General features: G+C 33.6%; 2 protein-coding genes across 2 annotated transcripts; one reads left to right on the forward strand and one right to left on the reverse strand.

Annotated features, from left to right (window-relative positions):
• The first annotated feature begins 3,473 nt into the window (after positions 1-3,473).
• Positions 3,474-4,600, forward strand: LOC145066188 (FCS-Like Zinc finger 14-like). The gene is made up of 2 exons (XM_079013397.1): positions 3,474-4,294; positions 4,386-4,600. Exons 1-2 carry the CDS (start codon positions 3,873-3,875, stop codon positions 4,537-4,539), a joined length of 576 nt encoding a protein of 191 aa, XP_078869523.1. The 5' UTR covers positions 3,474-3,872; the 3' UTR covers positions 4,540-4,600.
• Positions 4,601-4,615: 15 nt separating this feature from the next.
• LOC145066187 (oligouridylate-binding protein 1-like) lies at positions 4,616-7,658 on the reverse strand. The gene is made up of 12 exons (XM_079013396.1): positions 7,390-7,658; positions 6,902-6,963; positions 6,694-6,796; positions 6,550-6,626; positions 6,412-6,473; positions 6,245-6,332; positions 6,087-6,162; positions 5,972-6,002; positions 5,717-5,833; positions 5,521-5,606; positions 5,167-5,340; positions 4,616-5,043 (listed from the first exon to the last, which is right to left on the reverse strand). The coding sequence occupies exons 1-12, from the start codon at positions 7,483-7,485 to the stop codon at positions 4,819-4,821; spliced, it is 1,197 nt and encodes a 398-aa protein (XP_078869522.1). The 5' UTR covers positions 7,486-7,658; the 3' UTR covers positions 4,616-4,818.
• Positions 7,659-11,280: the final 3,622 nt, after the last annotated feature.

The raw sequence follows: 11,280 nt of genomic DNA on the forward strand, positions 1-11,280 counted from the left end.
CGATTCAGACTCTCGAGGACATGCTCAGGGCATGTGTCCTAGACTTCGGTGGCAGTTGGGATACGTATCTTCCGTTAGCGGAATTTTCGTATAACAACAGTTATCATGCGAGCATTGATCGACCTCCCTTTGAGATGCTATATGGGAGGAAGTGTAGGACCCCTATTTGTTGGGGCGAGGTCGGTCAGCGGGTCATTGGGAGCACAGAGGTGGTGCTCAAGACGACCGAGTTGATTCAGCAGGTTCGTAGTAGACTGCAGACTGCGCAGAGTCGGCAGAAGAGCTACGCCGACAGGAGGCGTTCAGACTTGGAGTTCCGGGTGGGCGATATGGTCCTTCTGAAGGTCTCACCTTGGAAGGGTGTCATCAGGTTTCGGAAGAGGGACAAGCTGGGCCCCAGGTTCATTGGTCCTTTCAGGGTTTTGGCTCGAGTGGGTCGGGTTGCTTATCGGTTGGATCTTCCAGCAGAGCTAGCCTGATCCACAACACTTTCCATGTGTCTCAGTTGAGGAAGTGTTTGGTGGATGAGTCAGCAGTTGTTCCCTTAGAAGATATTCATATTGATAGCAGCCTGAATTATATTGAGAGGCCGGTCGCGATTCTGGACCGGAAGACAAAGACCTTGAGGAACAACGTAATTCAGTTAGTGAAGGTGCAGTGACAGCACCGGAAGGGATCTGAGTGGACGTGGGAGGCTGAGGACGAGATGAGAGAGCACTACCCGGAGTTATTTGCAGATTCAGCCATAGCAGACTTCGAGGACGAAGTCTGAGACAAGTGGGGGAGAATTGTAACGACCCGTCTCTGGTATGTTGCTTCCATGGTATTTATTTTGAAGTTTTCAAGAGGGACTCGGCGAGTCTATAGCCTGACTTGTCGAGTAGGGACGGGATTTCGAGCACGTGTAAGTCGGCAACTCGGCGAGTCCATATTCGGGACTCGGCGAGTCTGCCTGCCAGGAAGAAACCCTAAATCCCCGAGTTTGCTCACTATTTAAGCAGTGTTATGTGCCCCAAACTCGCCTCCTTCACCCTCAGAGAGTTGTGAGAAACCCTTAACCCATCCCTTGATTGATTAAAGTGTTTTTGTGTGAATTCTTGAAGGCTTGAAGAAGAAAAAGAAGAAAGGACCAAAGAGAAGAGGTGTAGAGCAAAGATCCAAGGTCAAAATCAGAGTTCATTGAGCCGGGGAGATACCGGAGCAGCAGCAGATAGCTTCCAGAGCCATACACACAACAGCCAGTTCACGAGGTGAGTTCCCTTCCAGTTGGACTTCGGTCCGATGCAGCTAGTTCCGGACTTCGGTCCGATGCAGTGGGCAAGGCCCAGTATGTGCTTTATTTGTTATTGTATGGTATGTGGTAGTTTGGGGGAGCTCACTAAGCTTCGTGCTTACGGTTTCAGTTTTTGGTTTCAGGTACTTCCGCAAGTAAAGGGAAGAGCTCGGGGTGATGGCATCGCACACACCATAGCTTCAGTTTTTGTCCTGGGAGTTGACTCAGTTTCTTAGATATGTTTGATATAATTGTGACACAGTTTTCTCACAGTATTTTAGTATGGTTTTGGGATACGCAGTGCATGGTTTTATTATGTGATACTCAGTTTTATGATTTTTGTTATATTTAAAATGAAATTTTCGGGTTGTATTTTTGGGATGTTTCAAGTTACGTATTTGAGATTGAAGGTTATTACGATATTTACAAGTTTGTCACCGTGTCTTTTATGCTTAGATTAAATGAGTGGCTGAGAATGATTCCCCCATTCTCAACCTTTTTTATTTTCTCAATTGAACCCACCTCTCTCTCTCTCTCTCTCTCTCTCTCTCTCTCTATATATATATATATATATATATATATATATATATATATATATATATATATATATATATATATATATATATATATATTTGGTTCATATATCAAAACGTTTTTTTTTGTTTTTTATTACTATAAACGATAAATTTATTATTACAAAAAGATAACAATAGTTTAATGGCATTTCCATTTTACGAACACAATAATAAATATAAATATAGTTTTTTGAGATAATTATAAATATAGCCTAATTCTTTAATTATTTTGTAAAAAATAGCTAAAAACCCAAATTACAAATATAGGCTTGAAAATCACAGATGAATTAATCCAATTTGCGATTTTAGCGTTCTATCTGCGAACGTACAAGTCGTTAAAGCACAGTCGTGTTTTAGCAACTTGTACGTTGGCAGATGAACTAGTCCATCTACGATTTAACAAGCAATCTGCAATTTTACCTTTTTTCAGGTATAAAACGTAAATTTTTTTTTTGCTTCATTTTTCACACTTTTTCTTTGAAAAATTCTCTCGTTGAAAGCACTATGGATGATTTCGGTAACAGTTCCAAAGTAATAACAACTAAAGTGACAATTTTTTGCACAACTTTATGTATAATAAGGTTGTTTCGTAATCAAACCCTATCTGTTTCGTAATTAAAATTTAAAAAAAAAAAAAAAAAAAAAAAAAAAAAAAAAAAAAAAAAAAAAAAAACGCAAAATCACAGGTGCCCTGGAGAGGAAATCGCAGATAGTTCATCTGCGATTTTAGTCAAAGATAAAAGTATTTTTACATAAAAAATAAAATAAATAAACCATCTACGAACGTACAAGTCGCTAAAGCATGGTTGTGCTTTAGCGACTTGTACGTTTGCAGGTGTAATGCTAAAATCGCAGATAGGCTTAATCCATCTGGGATTTTTATGGCTATATTTGTAATTTGGGTTTTTTTTTGTTATTTTCCGCAAAGTAATTAAAAGATTAGGCTATATTTGCAATTTTCTCTAGTTTTTATAATTAAATTTATATAATTAAGATTTTTATACCATTATTTTGTTTGTATATAAAACTAAAAAATATTAAATCTAAAATTAAATCTTTAAATAAAGATAAAATTAATGTATATGATTAGTTGGAAATAATAAAGTAATTATTAGATATGATAATAATATAATAATTAAAGTTATTAAGATAATTAGTTGATAAGATATATATTAAAGTAGAGTTTTATAGATTAGGATGTATATAACGTCTATTTGAAATTCTTAATTTAATAATCCATATTCTAAAAAAAAGTTATTTTTTTTTTTTTAACATGTATGTTCTATTAGGTTTTAGAATTAATATCATGCCACTTGTCAACATATTCATTCTCAATTTCAAATTTAAAATTTAAAATTTTCATTTTAATTATATTAAATTAATAATATTAGAATAAAAATTAAAATTAAATTAATATAAATTATAAGATGATAATTATATATAACTAAAAAATATTTATTAATTAATAATTTATTTAAAATAATCTATTTAAAATAATTAATCAATAATTTTAAATTTTCATTGTGAAACTTTAATTAATTTTCCATGTTTTATAACCTAGTCATCATTAAATAAGAAAAAACAGTTCTTCCTTGTAAACCATTGGCGAGTTTACACTTTTCAGTGGATTCGCTATGAAACAAAATACAGAATAATGCGATTGGGTCCACGTAGGCCCCCCATTAACAGCCATTAACCTCCGAAACCTTAACAGGTGTCCGCCGGAATCTATGTTTACACCGTCCCAGCAAGTAGCAACCCGGTCATCATCAATATACATCTCATCTGGGCATAAAAAATCGACCACTGATTCTGACGTTTTAATTAAAAAAGGTTTCCACAACAGAATCAATTAATCAAACAAACAAAAGTAGAACTCACAATCAAGCCATCAGTAATTTGAAGTCGATGCCGAATACAATGGGCTAACCCCACCAACTCCACCAATCACCATCGTAGATTTTCCCAACCTCTCCCCTATAAACATTTTACAGATCTGGTTCTTCGCTTCTTGTAATACAACCATGACTGACAAGAGAAAACATCCGGAGGTGGGCACAAGTCCGACGACGCCTTTGGAGTTCAAAGTTCTGTCATCTACAGGCATAATAAAGTGTGATATGGGTCAGGGTCAGGGTCGGATCGGACTTGGTATACTTGCCGCCCTTGAAAATATTCCGGCCAAGAAGTCCAATTTCAGATGCCGGAGCCCAATGGGAAATGAAGCGGGTAGTTTGGAAGAAGAGAATACAATAGTGACTCGTCATAAACCAGACAAATCGTATACAAAAGCTCACATTGAAATCAGAGAACAACCCTCCATTTTTGACATATCACCTGCAAGGTTTAGTGACGATGGTATGAAGATGCGTACGCCTTCTGAATTTCTGAGTTCATGTCATTTATGCAACAAAAGACTCAACGGCAGAGACGTATACATGTACAGGTAAAACCAAATCCTCTGGTTTTGTTTTACACAGTTCCCAATAATTCAAATAGCATGATGATGATGATGATATTGATGGTTTCTGAAACAGGGGAGAGAAAGCTTTTTGTAGCCCAGAATGTAGGAGCAGACAGATAGGGATGGATGAAAGACGAGAGAAACACTGTAGCTCACATGCATCTTCAACTCCTTCAAATGCCACAAGCCCTCACGTGTTGTTTGCTACCGGAATTTTTGCAATTTAGTAAACATTCAAATCATATTTTTCAAATATATGTAAAAATTTGGAACATCACCATTCACCAATCACCATGTTGAAGATTTCTGAAAACTAAATCTAATTCCATTTGTTTAGATAAGAAAACCCACAAAACTAATGTTACATGTATCCATCCATATACATCCTCTCAAAAGGTTATACAACAATGCAAAAAAACAATAATCCCAAATCATTAATCTAATAAAATCTCTTAAACCAATGAAAACAAAAAAACAGAGCATCGTCCTATCTGATCTTTGTGTTATTACTGGTAATACATAGGGGTCTGTGTAGCACCAATTCCTGGGTAACCACCATCATACACTGCACCATTGCTAGCACCACCACCCATCTGCATCTGACCCGCCATTTTACTAAGAGCCAGTTGTCTTTCATATGCTGTAACGTCCATCATATTTCCGGCCACCATTGGTGGTGGCAGAGGGGTGGAGCTGCTTCCTGGTGGCGTGGGTTTGCTACCCCATGAACACTGTCTCACAGAAAGATAGAAATCAGATCTCATATAAATTCCCATCGAGATGTTTCTTTCCATGAACACAAATCTAACAGGAGGGGTATTATGGAAATTTCAGAAAAACAAACATATATATACCTTAAGTGGCTTGCCATAGAGATATCGAGCATTTCCTAATTGAATAGCACGAGCTGCTTCAGCGTGTGAAGTGTATCTTATGAAACCAAAACCTTTGTCTCGTTGAATTCTGACATCTTCAATAACACCAGCACCAAGAGCGTGGAAATGACAATGGAGATCACCTGACGTAACCTAAAATAAATGAAAAAGAGTAAATTACATTTTTGGTCCCTAAGTATAGCTGATTTTTGCAATTTCGGTCCCAAAAGGTTTCTCCTTGCAATTTTAGTCCTCATTTGAGGTTCTTGTATGTTGTAACTATTTTGATTCATGCATTCATTTCCATCTAAAAAATGAAAAAGAATAGCCAACCTCTGGAGCCAGATTGCCAACATAAACAGTTGTATACTGAGGATTATTTTCTGGAGCGTCTTCATTAGTCTTTTCTTGAACATCATCTGCACATTAAACAAAATGTTAGAATGGATAATAATCATATAACAATATGATAACATAACATCCAAATTTTGGCTTATAAAATCTTGAAATTTTGTGAATGAATTTTCACCTGATGTTCCATTTGTCAGTTCAACAACATTTTTGGTATCTGACCTCTGTTTGTCATCCGATCCCCCACCTTTTGCTGCCCAGTTGCATCGGATTTGCCTACTTCCAAGCCACTTTCCTACAAAAAAAAAAAAAAAAAAAAAAAAAAAAAAAAAAAAAAACATAAAATGATACAAAATTGTTATATATTTTTAAATTAAAAAAAAAAAAGTTAAATGAATGAAGTAAGCCAACAGTACACTTTTAAAATCCTCACCATTCAAATCATTGATTGCAGTCTGGGCATCCTATCAAAGATAAATGGGAATAAATGATAGTTAGCACGTTTAATGTGACACGAGGGTGAGGGGTAATATAGTAATTTTACTCACCTGTTGGTTACGAAATGAAACAAATCCAAATCCCCTCGATCGCCCAGTTTTCTGATCCCACATAACCCTTGCATCACTTACCAACATAAAAAGAGAATAAAAAAATATTGTTTATCACATTTTGAATTCAGTTTAATAATTAAAAAAGTTTGGCTTACGAGCATGTAGAGTACACAGAGAAGCAAGAAAACAATGTGGCATCAGTAACTTCAGGGCTAAGGTCACCAACAAATATGTTAAAGTGGCCTGATAAACAAACACAAAAATGAAAAATCTCATTATGAACCAAATTAATTTGCAGATTAACATTATGTTAACAACAAACCTGATGTATCTTCTCTCTGGCTACTTGCATATGCCCAATTAACTTTAATAGGCTGCCCAAACCTGCAAACATATGTTATCATAATCAATTCATAATGATTGATAAGTCAAGAAGAGATTTGTTGAAGTTTCTACTTACAGATGCCTTCCATTAAGTGTCACAATAGCAAGAGCAGCAAAACGCCGATCAAAGTAATCAACAAACCCATATGATGACTGAAATCCAAGTAAATGAGTTTTTATAAATGATGAAACAATTGGAAAATTGATGAATCGATCATACATTCTCTTTTCTAATGAGTTTGCATCCTTCAAGAGCACCAGTGCTTGAAAAAATTTCTTGAAGTAGGGGTTCTGTGACCTGTGGGTGGATGTTCCCCACATACCTATATCGAGTCAGATAGTTATATATGTCAATATTAAATTGGAATGATCAATTGACATTTGACACAAGATAAGAATTGAAAAGGGGAAAAATGAAAGACACTCACACACTGCGACATGTAGCTGAATCAAAACCAGGAGGTAAATTTCCACTCAAGATTGGCTCTATCTGCAAATAAATTATTCGTTGATTGATAGCGATTAGTGAACCAATTATATCTAAAGTTTAATACAAGTAAATTATGTTTTTAACTTTTTGTGTTTTTGTATAAAGTACGTAAGTCTTTTTTTAATAAACAGGTCGATTCAATTCACAAGAACTTCAAATGAAACTGTACTGATTCGGGTTCAAACAGCTAGCTAGCATACTAAATGTATCAAATTATGATATTTTCACAGCTGGTGATGCAAGTTTCGCAAAAGGGCAAATAGCAGGAATAAAGTTTTTTATGTGTTCATGTGACTGGACCTTTTTCACCGGAACAAGAATCCGACCGATGACTGTAGATTCGACATCCAGAAGGAAAGGCAACACCTTTTGAGACGTAAACTGAAATAAGAAGACAAGAAAACGAGAAAGATGAAATGAAATTACCTGGGGATGGGCTAAGAGACCTGGGTGATAGAGGGATTGCTGCATCAGTGCTTGTTGTTGTCTTATCCTCTGATGCTGCTGCTGCTGCTGCATCATCTTCTGATTGAAATAGATATAGTGTGTATATGTAGGAGATAGAGAATGAAGTTAGGGTTTTGTTTCACCAAGAAACAAGAGAAAGTGAAAGAAACAAATTAGAAAGAAAAAAAAAAAGGAAAAAAAGAAAGAAAAAGAAAAAGAAAAGCCTGGAGAGAAAGAGTAGAAGAAGATGGTCGAAATAAAAGGCAAGGGTGATGGTGGTTATAATGTCTGTCAGATCTTCCATTCTGCATACGTATTCGTGAATTATTTTGTGTCCCATTGTTTCTCCACCGTTGGATTACTCTTTCCATTTGATTTCTTTGTTCAAACACAACAAAACCTTTATTATATATTCTTGATAATTTTAGAATAATCATTATATATATATATATATATATATATATATATATATATATATATATATATATATATACATAAATTGTTCATATATTTTAGAAAAATCCACAGATTTAGTCTCTAAATTTGTTTATATGAATGGTCGTCAAAGTTTCAGTTCGTATTTTTCTTGATTTTTATACCATTTTATATTTTTTTTTAATTACAATTTGAATTAATCTTTATATTATTAAATTATAAATAAGTCAATAACCCCATCATAATCACCACTCCCTTTTCCTATCCTTTTTCCACAGTCCACCACCATTTAGTCCACCACCATTTTCTCAGGTCACCGTTATATTCTTCTCAGACCTAGAATTTTTTCGAGGAGGGGGCAAAAATTAATTCAATTTTTTTTATGGAGACAAAAAGTTTTAAAGAGTAAAAATATGTTATTTTAAAAGAACAAAACAATTTTTTTTAAAAATATACCTATTTTTTATTATTACTTTTTTTGTTGTGGGGGCAAGTGCCTCCACCGTTCCCATTGTAGGTCTAATTCTTCTTATTGCTTTTAGAATATATTGAACTCAAAACCCAAAAATTAAACATATGAAACTTGATATTATGAAACAAACCTTAAACAAATATGATGCAATTAACTCGTTACCTGCTTTTGTTTTAAAATTCAAAAAACCATAATTTAGTGTAGGTTTATCTGGAGAACATGAGATCAAATACACAAAAAGAAATAGTAGTGGGTGAGGATAATATGACATAACAAGATGGGCCTTTCCAACATCAAGGGATTCATTGAGTGGGTTGGAAGAATTTATGGTAGGCACTAGGCAGTACCTCGAAGGAACCATATGTCCATATCCTTTCTTGAGTGGGCTAAGAGTAGACCTGACAATGGGGCGGGTTTGGAGCGAATCGACCTTGATCCAAACCCTTTTAACAAATTCCAAAACCCGATCCAAACCCGCTTCATAACCCGCAGGGTTTTGAATAATCAAACTCATACCCTTATCCATCGAATCAGCAGATATCCAAACCCGCCCCGTAACCCGTAGGTTTTTTGAATAATCAAACACATTTTACTTAAATCATAAAAATATCACATTTGTTAAATAAAACAAATGTTGATTTAGAAAACACATTATGTACTCGAAGACTTTCGATTGGAATTAAAATCATTATTGTAGTTACAATTTACAAATTTTCTTCTAGTTGATAATTGAATTTATTGATTTATAAATGAGATTGGTGGTTACATGATGAAATATAAATGAAATGATATCATGATTCTTGGGAAAAGACTGGAAGTCTAGAAGTTCAGTCCCCAAGTCCTATGTATAAATAGTTTACTCTTTGGCCTTTTCTCTTTGGACTTTCAATTGGAATTTAAAGAAAAATTTAGGCAGTATAAAACATAAATATATAATTCTAAAATTTATATGGGGCGGGTTATAAATGGAGCGGATCAGTGAAGACCTATACCCGACCCTTTTAATAAAAGGGTTAGCGGGTACGGGTCGTTAACAGGTAACGGATAAAAAACTATGCTCCAAACCCGTATAATTGTTAAGGGTTTGGATCGGATCAGCGTCAAAACCCGCTCCATTGTCAGGCCTAACTAAGAGAAGTGGGTTGAGTGGTTTATACCATAATTATGCAATAATCACCTGTAGATTATGCAGTTATATTTGTACCGTAATTATTTTTTTTTATTAGTTTTATAATTTCTTAAATATTTTGTAAACTAGTTTTAGTTTTGTATGATTTTAATTAATTTGTGTTTATTTTAAAATTAAATATTGAAATAATGATCCAAATATATCCCATTTCTTTGACTTTTGGGTCATCTTCATCGGTTAGTGAAGGTTCCTTTTCATGTTTGTTATCAATCTTCAAAACCAAAACAACCTGCAAAATCAAAACTCATTGTATAGCTTTTATTGATCTTCGATTTCACTTCTCAATTATGTGTTCATCTCATTCAATATCGCCCCTGTATATCAATCTTTGATTTCTTTTTTATTTGTATTACTTTCTTCGATTTCTCCCTTGACCGGAAAACCCTTGCGTAAATGTCAAAGAAGAATAATGAGATATGGAGCGGGTTTTGGAGCATGAATAAAAAAGAATAACGAGGTCTAGAGTAGTGGCTTCTTTGACGATCAACGTCCCTTCGTCTATCAGAATTTATACTTATTATTCTTTTAGAATGCTCCGAATTTTTTAATATTAGAAAGTTGATTATATTTTTTTTTGTGGATTTAGGTTTTGAAAAAACTGTCATTGATGTGGAAAAGGAGAACAAACATAAAGAACTAGAGTGTATTCTTGCAAAATGTATTATGTTAAAATGTATAAAGTGTTTCTTAACAATAATATTCTTTTGGAATGGATTAGTGTTTTTGTTAGATTTTTATGTTTTTTTTTCTTTTTTAACCATTTTTAGTTTTAATCTTTAAGAATAAATGTAATCCGTATTCTTTAGAAAATGTTATTCTTGATAATGTGTTGTATAATTCTTTAAGCGTGTTTAATATAAAAAGTATCTTGAATGAAACAATATTCTGCAAGAATAAAACCGCAAATATATTTACTAGTTTATTGTTGACTTTTTGTCATTCTGACAGAATAAAATTGGTTATTATTAAAAATAATATTAAAATTTAATTAGAATTAATTAAAAAAATTCAGATTTTAAAAAAAATAAGGGAATTAATGATCCCTTAAAATCTGAAAATTTCCTTTTTTAAAATAAGTTAATTGACTGAAATATTCTTTTGCTGAAATTTGTGTGATTATATAATGCATGCTACTCTATGGTAATATCAAGACCCTCAGATCATGATTGTTGATTCTATTCATCCAGTGGTCCAGATCTGTGCATTTTGGCACACAATATTTAGTAAAAACAAAATAACATAACCATATATATATATATATATATATATATATATATATATATATATATATATATATGCGGTGGACTGGAATCAAGAGATTAATCGGTTAGGCGGAGATTATTCGGGGACCATTAACTATTAAGAAATTTATTCAAAAATTAATAAATCTATCGAATAATAAATATATAATAGACAATTAATTTTTGTTTTTGATTTGTAACTTCATATAAAAACACACTTGAAAAGAAACCCAAAACATAGAGCATAATTAACCATTATTTACAACACGGCATTCTTAATTACGAGACTTTTTCCACAACATTAATATAACACGACATTCATATAAAAATGCACTTGAAAAGAAACCTAAAGCATAGAGCAAATCTCTCATAAATCTTTAAAACTTCTGAAAATCAAAATTAAAAATAACATACATCATTTCTAACAACAACTGTAGGTTTGGATTTTTTTGTTGCCTTTGGTGACACCTTCTTTGCATTTGATAGACATATGTCCTCTCTCTCTCTCTCTCTCTCTCTCTCTCTCTCTATCT

The sequence above is a fragment of the Lactuca serriola genome, chromosome 8, assembly GCF_051521515.1.
Source record: "Lactuca serriola cultivar US96UC23 chromosome 8, Lser_US96UC23_V15, whole genome shotgun sequence".
NCBI lineage: Eukaryota > Viridiplantae > Streptophyta > Magnoliopsida > Asterales > Asteraceae > Lactuca > Lactuca serriola.